Below are 12,172 nucleotides of genomic sequence, written 5' to 3' on the forward strand. Positions count from 1 at the left end.
GAAAATGCTTGTTCAGAAACAGACCGTACTTTAAACAGAAGCGCAAGGAAACTAAGTTTGGCCCTTTTTGTGTGAACACTGGTTCTCAGTGTGTGGTCCTGGGCTTCCAGATGTCACCGAGGTCAGATTAATCCCGAGACACCGTTTGCGTTCCTCTCTCTCGTCCTCGTACGCACGGACGGGAGTTTCCCTGAGGCTCCACTGTGTGTGTGCTGCCCCGGCCGCGAGAGATGGCCAGCCGTGTAGAACAGCACCGCCTATGTTGTGGTTTGGGAAAACACGGTAATTTTTCACGAATGCGTTACTTAGATAACACGGAATGGGCTCGTTAGTATTTTTAAATGAATATTCGTAAAAGTTCGATATTTTTTGTCAATCTCCATTCTTCATCCAGTAAGGGTAGATGAGTGAAAGCCAGATAAACGGACCTCGTTGGGGCCCTTGGCATCTTTCCGGGTACAAAGGGCTCCGGAGACCGGAGGTCGGAGAACCGCGAGGTTTGAATATGGTGGCAGTCAGTTCCCGGAGATGTGTTTTGCAAGGACACTGTCGAGTAATTGTCACTCCCGTTACACCTGTCCGTCTGATGTTCTGTTGTTTGTTCGTGTGTGTTGAACGGCGTCTACCTGCAAGCAGACGTTCACTTAGAAATAAGTGTCTCCCGTTATGGTCGCCTGCTCAATTCCAGAGTGTTCTTGAGCCCCGGGCTCCCCAAAGTGGGAGCAAAATGCTGGCAGTCACTTCTTTCCATGGAGCCTCTGGCTGGTTCCCACGTGGGAGCGTCTGGGGCCTGATGGGGTCTTCTGGGGAGCCCCGAGCTCAGTCATTGGCCGTGGGGAAAGCGTGAAGGAGGCCAGCTCCATGGAGGAGTCTGGAATCAAGTGCAGATAGTAGGGCGTGGCAGGGCGAACAGTGTGCGTTGGGGGGCAGCGATCAGTAAGATGGGGTGAGTGGGTGAGGGCCGGGCCAGGCGGACGCCCTTCACCCAGCAAGAAGCAGACGTTAGGGAGGGTCAGGAGCCCCGGCTGTTCCCTGGCTGCCGTGTGACCTGGACGGGCGTCTCAGCTCCCCGGAACCTGGGTCTTTATCGCAGCTCGAGGACGGGGTCCCTGACCGGGGTCAGGCTGACACCGAGGCTTAGGGGTCTGGCGTGGGGTAAGAAAGGGAAGGGTCTGAAAGGGCCGTGTGGGTCAGGAGACAAAGCCGAGACGCCTTGCAGGCAGACAAGCACTGGGCGCGTGGGGCAGGGTGGAGGCCACAGGCGTGGCTGGGGAGGTGGTGAGTGTGGTGGAGGGCACGTCCCCGGGATGGGGAGGAAGGGACGCAAGAGAATCCCGGAGTGGCTGTGTCTCCCGGGAGACTGCAGTGGCCGTGGCCCACGGGGGCTGGGGCAGGGCCCCGGCTGGGCAGCGTGGACGTGGTTCGGTGTCACCCGCTGGGTGGCGGGAGACAGAGGACGTACAGAAACAGCTGGGCCGCGGTGCGTGTCTGACACCAGTGTGCTCCGCGGGGACACGGTGCAGCGTGGACAGCCACGTCCCCCGCTGTAACTGGGCAGCACGGTGCCGGCAGTAGCCCTGATGGTCCGATCCTGAGGCACGCTGGCAGGGAAGGCGGGCTGAGGAGGGAGATAGAGACAGATGAGCACGCCGGAGGGAGTCTGCAGGAGGAGCAGGGCAGCAGGCAGCGTGGACGTCCCCTTGGCGGGATCCAGGACAGGAGGAGCAGGGCAGCGGGCAGCGCGGACGTCCCCTTGGGGGGATCCAGGACAGGAGGAGCAGGGCAGCGGGCAGCGCGGACGTCCCCTTGGCGGGATCCAGGACAGGAGGAGCAGGGCAGCGGGCAGCGCGGACGTCCCCTTGGCGGGATCCAGGACAGGAGGAGCAGGGCAGCGGGCAGCGCGGACGTCCCCTTGGCGGGATCCAGGACAGGAGGAGCAGGGCAGCGGGCAGCGCGGACGTCCCCTTGGCGGGATCCTGCTTTGTCTGTAGGAGGCCATTTGGGTTTTCTCTAATCGCTTGGAGCCCAATAGCCCACACCTCAGACCTTAGAATTTTCCAGCGTAAGGGGTGTGCCAGAGCGGGTCCGTGCTGCTCTGGGCACCGATGGCCCACGGGAGTGCCCACAGGACTCCGGGGTGGGTGAGCCAGGTTCCCTACACGGCGTGACAGTGTGGAGTGGTGTTCCTGACTCCCGCCCGTCTGCCTCCTCGTCTGTTAATCTGCGGTGGGGCCCCGTGAGCCTCTGTCCTGGCTCCCCAGGGAGCTCAGGAAGGCAGCCGGGGCTCTGTGTTTCCTGGTTTCCTGCATTTGCCTTGTGACCTGGGGCCGGCTGCCTGAGTGTGTGTGTGTGTGTGTGTGTGTGTGTGTGTGTGTGTGTGTGCGCGCGCGCGTGTGTGTTTTACTTGCTCCCTCTGATATCCGCCAGGCTCTGTGTTTGTAAGTGATCGTAAGAAAAGTGGAGGCTGCCGTTTACACACAGCAGGAAACCAGGTCAAAGAAGGGCTCGCTTTTCAAGTTTGCTTTTCGTCCTCGTTTTTTTCTTTTAAACAAACAAAATGTGGCCCAAGTTACATACACACACACACACACCAAGCCAAGTAAGTGCTCCCACATCAAAAAGCCAGTTTCAGGCGACGTCTTAAGACCAAGCTACTTGACAGTATTCTTTTAAAACAAAATAAAAGCAGCGAGGGGATTTTTACCGACGGTCCGCTTCTCACGGTTCTCCCTTTTTTTTTACAGATGCAGAAACTCATGAAGGCTGCGAAGGAAGGCACTAAAGACGGGCTTGAGAAGACCAAGGCTGCCGTGAAGAGAGGCCGCTCTCTCATTAGGACCAAGTCCTTCATGGCTCCAGGTCAGTGGCCCGGCCTGCAGACAGGTGCTCCAAGCCTGTGGTCCCCCCGACACAGCACTTTGGGGTGGGGAGCGCGGCCACGGGCACGTCACACACAACCTCAGCACAGTGGTGTTTGACTCAGCTGGTGTTTGACTCAGCGGGCCACCTAGGTGTCAGCTCCCAAATGGGGGCGAGGGTGCACACTCTCCGCTGAGGGCCTGCACGGACCTGTGCAGCAGCTCGGGGACACACACACACACACACACACACACACACACACACACACGACAAGCAGCGGAAAGTTAAGAGAATTCGCGTAGGTAATAGACATCACTTCTCTGTCTATTGTTTCCTCCCAGCACATTGTGGGCCCTTAGTGAAACCCCCTCCCCCCCGACTGCCCCGGGGGGCTTCACTCTCTGCTGTGTCTCCTGAAACCCCCTTGGGTACCCTGGGACCTCAGTCAGGCATGATTCTCAGCAAGTCTGTTCTCAGTAAGGCGTGGTAACGGGTGATCTCGCGTGCGGTGTACCCTCATACAGACGTGTGCTTCCCACCAGGACGAAGCTATAAGAAGGTCTCGCTCTAAGCAGAGATGTTAGGAACGCTCTTGCTGGTGTGGGAAGCTCTGAGATGATTCCAGAAATTTCAGGTTTTCTGAGACTCTCACCAAGGGGGGGTGTAGCCTATGCTGTCCATCCGTCTGTCAGGAAGATGGGCTGTGTCTGCTGTGTTCCTGCTGACGCCCGGCGGTGGGCCAAGGATTCTCAGACGTCGGAGAAAATGTCTACGCACTGGCGTGTCCTTAACAGCCTGGCTAGTACGTGCAGTGTGGACGAGAGCACACGCTCCCAGGGGGCGTCTGACCGGTTCTTGTAAAAACGGGATTTTGTTGTTTGCACAGACATTCTCAGAGGCAAACCCAGTGCCGGTGTGAGTGTAGCATTTGCTAATCCCGGTGCCTGGAAAGGACAGTGAGGCCACGCTTCTGGAAGGGGAAGTCATTGGAGTCAAAACTAGATTTTTTAAATACATTTTAGTGCTAACAACATCTTCACCTTGAAACAAGACAGAGGAAAGGTCCGGAGCCCCAGTGGGTTACTTGGGAAGGGGACGGCCCCGATGAGGTGCTGGCAGTATGCTGGGCACCCCGAGGAGGAACACCTTCACGGTGGGGGACCTGCCCCTGGAGAGCAGAGGCAGGGTCTGAGAGGGGCTGGGCCTGGGATTTGGGGCCCTGGATGCCAGACGCTGGGCAGAAACGCCGACTCTGGCCCACCCCAGGCCTTGAACTAGGATCTGCGGGCCAGTGACCCAGCACGCAGGGTGGGCCTGAAGCCCCAAGCTAGGCAGGGAGGAGGCCCACGGGGGTCCCCCGGGGGCACAGCAGGTCGTCAGGCACGTCCTTGAGCCCAACGACCTTCGTGTCCTAAACTGTGACATGGGAAGATAACGCTGAATTCGCAGTTCCTCAGCCTGGATGTGCACGCACTTGCCCGGGCCCAGCACCCCGGGACCAGTCAGCGACACTCGAGGGAGGGGTCTGGACGCCAGAAGGTTCTGTTCCTATTTCTTTGTAAGACTTTATTATTTAAGATAGATTTTAGATTCACAACAAAACTGAGCAGGACATCCGCCCCTGCCCCCGTTGTCACGTTGTCACACAGACAGCTGACGCACCCGCCCGGGCACATTGTCACCACCCAGGGTCCGCAGTGCATGTCTTGATGTGGCTCGTTCCGTGGGTTGGGACAAAAGTACAACCACGGGGATCCATCGTCACACAGAAGAGCTTCACTGCCGTCAACCCCCCTGGACCCCACCGTTCGTCCCTCCCAGCCCCGGTGGCCTCTCGCCTTGCTGTGTCCATGGTTTTGCCTTCCCCAGAAGGTCAGAGTTGGAATCATCCGTGGTGTAGACTCTTCAGACTGGTTTCTTTCACTTAGTAACGTGTTTAAGAACAGACCTCCATGTCTGTTCGTGGCTTGAGGGCTCGTTTCTTCTTAGCGCTGAATGATCTTGCGCTGTCTGGACGCACCGGTTCGGTTATCCGTCACCTACCGGAGGGCGCTGTGGTTGCCTCCAAGGTTGGGCAGGCGGGAACAGAGTGCCGTAAACGTCCGTCACAGCTTGTACGTGGACGCGGGCTCTCAACTCCTTGTAAATGTCGAGGAGTGTCGTCGCTGGATTGTGGGGAAAGAGCAGGTTTCGTTTTGTGAGAAACCACCACACTAGCTGCACGGTGAGCACGACCACCGGCCGTGGGTCCCTGCTGCCCACGTTTTCTCCAGCACTTGGTGCACTTGGCATGGTCGGTGCTCTGGATTTGGGCCATCCTCATAGGTGGGCGGACACTGGGGGGGTTTTAAAGCTCCTCAGGAATTTTTCTATGCAGCCAGCGTTTGGGATACTTAAATTCGATAATCTCTGGGGTCCTATTACCTAAGAATTCCTTTGCTTTTCTGTTTTCCAGCCGTTTTGTGGATTCTTTTTTCTTTTTTTCTTAATGTATTTTCTTTTTTTAATTTTTTTTTCAACGTTTATTTATTTTTGGGACAGAGAGAGACAGAGCATGAACGGGGGAGGGGCAGAGAGAGAGGGAGACACAGAATCGGAAACAGGCTCCAGGCTCTGAGCCATCAGCCCAGAGCCCGACGCGGGGCTCGAACTTACGGACCGTGAGATCGTGACCTGGCTGAAGTCGGACGCCTAACCGACTGCGCCACCCAGGCGCCCCTATATTTTTTAAATTTTTTTAAATGCTTATTTGTTTTTGAGAGAGACAGATTGTGAGTGGGGGGGAGGGGCAGAAGAGAGGGAAACACAAAATCTGAAGCAGGCCCGACTCGGGGCTCGAACTCCCAAGCTGTGAGATCATGACCTGAGCTGAAGTCAGAGGCCCAACCGACTGAACCACCCAGGCGCCCCAGATTCTTTCATTTATTTAGCTACGGCTGAGTTTTTAAAAATAAATCTAGATTTGGTCTAAATGTTTTGATCTGGCGGAAGCTGTGTTTTTCCAGTGAGAAAGACACACAGAAGGTCAAGAAATACACGGAGTCTCCACTTAGCTTTCGTCGATTACTGACTGTGGGTTCTTAGCTGTTTTCACCTGCCCTTCTCTGACTCTGGGTGTCGTATTTTATAGACGAGGAAATTGAGGTATTTATCTCGGCTTCACCGACTGGGTACTCAAATGACACCCCTCTGCCTTTTGAAATGAAACTTCCAAGGTATTGGAATTTTCAAACTTTGACGGACACGGTGTTCCTCTGGTGGAGAGGATATCGTCTTGGGTTTGCTAAAATTTTGACCTAGTCGTTGCCAGGCGGGAAGAGAACACAGGAAACGGAGGTGTCTGCCCGATGCATCGGTTCGACGGCATATTTCACCGCGCTGCAGTGTTACGGGCGTGCCGTCTCGGTGTCAAACGAGTGCATTCTTTTTTCAGATCACAGATCTTGTCTCGAAGAGGAGCAGAATCTCTTTATCGACGTGGACTGCAGGCACCCGGAGGCCATCCTGACGCCGATGCCTGAGGGTCTGTCTCAGCAGCAGGTAGGCCGGGGCTGTTGGCCGGCACGGCCGTGCTGGCTGGAGACGTGCCTGAACGCGTGCGCGGCCGGTGACTGCCCCCTGTGCGCTCCCGGCCCCTCCGTGTCCTCGGGCACAGCAGTGGGTCTCGGCGGCCCCGGTCAGCGGCTGTGGCCTGGACGCGGGCTCTATGGTCCTCGAGCACTTCCCACCCCAGAGTAAGCGTGAGAAGGGTGTGGAGCTGCCCTCTGTGTGGGCGCCGTCTACGCCCGTTCTTACTGACAGAGACACCGCGTGCGTTTGTGTCAACTGTGCCTCTGACAGAGATGAAAACACAGATTTCCACCAACTGATACCGTTACTATTGCGCGTTAAGGAGTCTCTCGATGTCTGGAAGTAGGCAGCAGAGGGAAGAGAAAGTTGGTGGCGTCCTCTCGGTTATCCTTGGGTGAAAGGAAACGAGCCTCAGGACACTGGGGAGCGGGGCAGGGGCTCTTGGGGGGCGCTGTGTGCGTGCGCAGTGTGACTCACGTTGTGGGCACGGGCAGGTGGACACGCACGGGGGGCAGAGCGGAGGCTGGGACGGAGGGGCCTGCGCGGCTGGTGCGGGTGGTAAGGTTAGAGTCTGGGGAATGGGAGCCGAGCCGGGAGGAGGCCCGGGGCTGTTCATCATCGTCGGGCCAGGCTGGGAAGCTTCGAGCTTCGAGGTGAAGGGGGAGCCAAGCAGCGGGGGCTGCGGTGATGAGGAAACGTGTCGGGGGCGAGGGGTTGGCCTGTGAGCATGTCGGGAGCGAAAGAGCGCTCAACCAGGTAACAGAGACGCCCTGTAGCCACCACTGCGTCTGCTCCCCGCGGCACCCCCACGAGCGCCCTGGACGTCAGGAAAGCCTCGCACGTCCCTCCGTGAGCGCACGCGTCCTGTGGGAGGACACCGTGGCTCCAAGGAGGCCGGGGCGGCACCTGCCACAGGCGGGAAGGGCCCGACGTTCCAGCCACATCTCTGATCCCCAAACCTAAAATCCTCCAATCTAAGTCAGATTAGCCATAAATCCTCTGCTGTGTGGTGCTCCCGGGGAGATGTGGCCGTGACCCCGTGGGGTGCGCCTGGGCCCTTTCTGCCGTAGCCCCGTGTGTCCGTGCCCCCCGTTCTCCAGCCTCACGAGACTGAGAGAAGTTTGAAAAAGAGACTTGATGGTTGGGAAACAGCCTTGACGCTCCTCTGGGGTCTCTGTGCCTGGGTCCCTCCTGCCCCGCTCCTGTGCTCTCTAGTCCTGGGGGGCCGCAGGGTGACTGGGCCTTGGACCCTCCTGTCCGAGGCTGTTGTGTCGGGGACGTGTGACGCAGAGCACTCCCAGGCAAGGTGGCAGTCACGGGTGGGACATTGTGATGGAACAGGGGGACGGCTGTGCAGAGGACAGAGGACGGGCGGGGGGGCGTCACTGTCCAGGCCGGGACTCGGCGGTGGAGGCTGGGTGTTGTGAGCATCTGTCAGGAGACAGGAGCGGAAAGGTGTTTTGAGCCGGGAGGGTCTTAGATGCACGCTCCCGCCAGTCTGTTTCGGGCGCTCGTAGAGGCTGCGTGCTGGCCACGAGCGTGCTGGCCACGGGGGGTCTGTGCTGAGGAAGGGCCTCCAGGACGGTGTCCCGTGGGCCTGGCCCCAGCCCCTGCGCTGGGATTCGCTGGGCAGTCCTGTGAGGTTCGCCCCTCACCGCCCGGGCCAGTTCTCTTCTCTGAGACAGGGATGCCGTGTCTGTGCGCGTTTCTTCCTGGGACAGTGACGCAGACGCGGGCACGGTGCATGTGGACACGGTGAGGTCAGCACCAGGGGACAGGCCACCGGGACGGGGGCTACGGAAGGGTTCGTCTTCAGGATCTCTGTGTCCCCCAGCTTTCCCTGTGGTCGTGGTTCATGGGGACCCCTCCCCTTCCCCTCTGGCGACCGGGCGTGCTCTCCGTGGGACTTGTCCTGAGAGATGTCAGACCGGGGCGCTCGTGTTCTTTATCACATCATTTTCTCCCCAAATCAAAATGAGGTAACGTAACTAAAATGTCACGTATCCAGCATTCTCTTCACGCCCCGTTTGGGAAGAAAAACACAAGAAATTCTCTTATTTCATGGGTTGCTTGCTGTTTCTCGAAAAGTGCCATCGATGCTGTGGGCCGGGGGCCCTGCCTGGGGACGGGGCTCTGCCCCCCCCCCACTGAGTGTCTCCTGGGCCCAGCAGCTGGGCCCTCGTGCTGTCCGCCCTCCTGGCCGGCGCCTCTCCTGATCTGTCCACGTGGCCGTGGTGAAGACGCCCACTTGGGCCTGGATCTCCCCCGTCCACAGCCACGGTGCTGGGCCCTCAGGACGAGCCCGACGACCCTGGAGCCTCACCACCCGTGTCCACGTGGGGCACGCTGTTCATTTCGTTAGATTTAACTTCCTAGAAGGGCCAACCCAACCTGTAGGAGCCACAAAACCTGCTGGAATTTTTTATTCTATTTTTGTATTTCCAAGCTTATGCCCGACTCCCGATTCTTTGACCTGACACATTAGGATCCTCTCAAGACTTGTAAAAATGTCTGTAATTCCTGGGTGTGACCCTGAATATTCTGCCTTGGGAGACTTGAAGTGTGTGGGAATCTGAAATTTGGGCGACCAGGCTGGGCGGGTGGGCGCCCTCGTGGGAGCTGGCTTTAATCCCAGACACGTCTGGGCTCTTGAAGTAATCACTCTGTTCTCTACGTGTTCTGGAAGCACTGATCTGTGTCTTAATTTTGTGAATTGAACGGTCCTTCTTGTGGAGCAGAGAATTGCTCCCGCGTCAGTCATGTTTTGGAAGACTTGGTGGCCCTGGAATGTTCTGGACTGAGGGCTTTCCCCTGTGGCAGGTGCCGTGTCCACCCACTGGGTGGCGGTGTGGTTCCTGCGGTGAGTGTTGACTCCCTGCTGGTGGTTCCCCCCGCTGTTCCGGGTGTGTGTGGTGGAGAGGCAGCCTTCCTGAAATTTGGTGCTCTGTTTTCCGTTCATTGGAGAAAATAACTTGCCAGAATACGTGTAGGCTTGATGCAAGGGCCAGGCATCAACGTTGGCCGTTACCAGGAATCGTGCGGCCAGACGTTTGTCCGTGTATGTACCTGCGTAGCGACAACAGTGACGTCCTTGTCTGAAGTGGCTCGTCCCAGACTGTGGAGGGTTACTTCACCCACTGTGCACTCCGCCTCGTGGGTGCGTCTTTGGTCAGAAGCTCTTGGCCAAAAAGAAAAATCTATTCTTCGATCTTTCAAAAGCTTCTTCTTCTCCGACTTCGGAATGATAATTTTATGAGATAAACGTTGCTAATAGCATTCTTTGAGTCAAGACTAGAACTGCTTTCTTATACTCAATTTATACGTGAAGCGTCACGTAAGTCAGTGTAGGACACGTCAAGTACAATTAATTTAGCTTATAATTGTTGCATAAGTGAATGCATTTGTTGTTACCGCTCTAATTTCACTTGCCTTGCTGTACTTATGGTTTATAATTTGCGGTTTAAAATCTTTCATAATTGGGGGGCACCTGGGGGGGCTGAGTCGGTTAAGCATCCGACTTCGGCTCGGGTCATGATCTCATGGTTGTGGGTTCGAGCCCCGCGTCGGGCTCTGTGCTGACAGCTCAGAGCCTGGAGCCTGCTTCGGATTCTGTGTCTCCCTCTCTCTCTGCCCCTCCCCCGCTCATGCTCTGTGTGTGTCTCTCTCTAAAATGAATAAAGGTTAAAAAAAATTTTTTTAATTAAAAAAATAAAACATTTCAAAGTCATAGCCACGGAACAAGTATGTTTCGTGCCTGTGACGTTAGTTACTGCACAATTTAAAGTATTTCAGAGGCCTTTGAAGGTTTCATTTACCTACTATTCTGAAAACAGAAAACAACAAGCAATTCCTTTAATCAACAAGAAGTAAACTTTCTCTGTTACGTTTTCTGCCGCAGTTTGCTACCATCGTATTTTCTTTTTTTTTTTTTCAACGTTTTATTTTTTATTTTATTTTTGGGACAGAGAGAGACAGAGCATGAACGGGGGAGGGGCAGAGAGAGAGGGAGACACAGAATCGGAAACAGGCTCCAGGCTCTGAGCCATCAGCCCAGAGCCCGACGCGGGGCTCGAACTCACGGACCGCGAGATCGTGACCTGGCTGAAGTCGGACGCTTAACTGACTGCGCCACCCAGGCGCCCCACCATCGTATTTTCAAATTGCCAACAGGTGGTAAGAAGATACATCCTGGGTTCAGTTGTGGACAGTGAGAAGAACTACGTGGATGCTCTCAAGAGGATTCTGGAGGTACCGAAACACCGTGTCACACAGTACACGCAGGTTTTACTCACCTTTCTTGCACGTGTGTGTGTGTGCGTGTGTATGAGCCATGACATAATCAAACTCGCAGAACCCTCAGAAGACCCTAAGTGCCGTGTCTGCATGTTGACGTGAAGTCCGGCGATTTGTGGTGAACGCTGTCGTGAGTGGCTTTCCCCCCGTGTGTGGCGCACGCTGCCTCCCTGTGTGTTTCTTAGCGCTACGAGAAGCCACTGTCGGAGATGGAACCGAAGATCCTGAGTGAGAGGAAGCTGAAGACGGTGTTCTACCGGGTCAAAGAGCTGCTGCAGTGCCATGGCATGTTCCAGATCGCGCTGGCCAGCCGCGTGGCCGAGTGGGACTCCGTGGAGACCATCGGGGACGTCTTCGTGGCTTCGGTAATTCTCGGCGGCCCAGCCGCCCCACGCTGTCCTGGGCTCCGGAGCCGCGTCCCGTCCCAGCGAACGCGGCTACGTCACACGGGGTGTCGGTGTCGGCGGGGAGCCCTGGTGCCCTGCAGGGCCCCTCGAGGCCACCGTGAGGACAGGGCGCTCTGCCCAGCGCACAGGAGGGGGAAGGGTCACGAAGGCCAAGGGCGGACGGGGGGAGGTCTGGGCGGACTGTGCACCAGCAGGCGATTTGAGCGTGCTTTCTGTGGCCTGTGGCCAACGCGACGGCTCTGTTGACAGGGTTGTAGCCTCATCCTGCTCACGCCCTCGTCAGGTGGGTCTCGCCCTGAGCCCTGTCCCTGTCAGGGGGCGGCGGAAAACGCCCTGTGGGAAACTACCGACCCGTTTCTCTGAAGCTTGTCCTCTGTGACCCGGGTGTGGGGTGCGGATGCGGTGGCCGGGCGGCCGCGGACACAGGATGAGCCTTTCCTGGCAGGGGGAGCCGTGCGCTGCCCGGGAAGCCCAGCCTCAGGTCTCACCCGGCGGTTTTATCTTCGGTCATTTGTGACCGTGTGTCGTGCGTGAGGGAGCGGTCTCTCTGGATGCGGGAGGTTGTAGCTCAGGAGAACGGGTTCCCTAGCTGCGTGAAAACAAGAATGCCATCAAAGCTGGAGGTTCAAGTGCTCCAACGCTACGTGAACGCTGTAGTAACGATAAAGAAACCTTTTCCTTTTTTCTGTACGACTGTGTGTCCTTAATGATGTATATAAATTACAGGATGCCTTGAACACAGAAACAAGAGCTCTTCCTGAGATATTTGTAGGATCCCTTTCGGGGACCTTTACGAAAAACAAAACAAAGCAACCGTGGATATTTCCTTTGTTCTCGCATTTTCTGGTTATTTTCTGGGTTTAGCATAAACGTTTACTCTATTCCTCTTCTTAAAATATTTATTTACCTTGGGAACTTTTTTTTAAAAGGAAAAAAACTTTAAAAAACTAAATACATATGTCTAAAATTTAGGTGGAAGCATTTTGCCGTAAGTGACGGTCACACCGGATACCCGCTATGGATATTCCTGTTTATCCTGAGAA

At 56.3% G+C, this 12,172-nt stretch overlaps 1 protein-coding gene across 14 annotated transcripts in view; it reads left to right on the forward strand.

The window, feature by feature from the left end:
• ARHGEF10 (Rho guanine nucleotide exchange factor 10) overlaps window positions 1-12,172 on the forward strand; it is a 116,563-nt gene that overhangs the window by 57,141 nt on the left and 47,250 nt on the right. For all 14 annotated transcript variants that reach the window (XM_045451395.1, XM_045451450.1, XM_045451404.1 and 11 more), the window contains 4 exons: window positions 2,745-2,859; window positions 6,293-6,399; window positions 10,600-10,677; window positions 10,908-11,087. In XM_045451395.1, coding sequence (XP_045307351.1) covers window positions 2,745-2,859; window positions 6,293-6,399; window positions 10,600-10,677; window positions 10,908-11,087 — 480 coding nt within the window. The remainder of the gene's footprint in view (window positions 1-2,744; window positions 2,860-6,292; window positions 6,400-10,599; window positions 10,678-10,907; window positions 11,088-12,172) is intronic.

This window comes from Leopardus geoffroyi, chromosome B1 (genome assembly GCF_018350155.1).
Source record: "Leopardus geoffroyi isolate Oge1 chromosome B1, O.geoffroyi_Oge1_pat1.0, whole genome shotgun sequence".
Lineage (NCBI taxonomy): Eukaryota > Metazoa > Chordata > Mammalia > Carnivora > Felidae > Leopardus > Leopardus geoffroyi.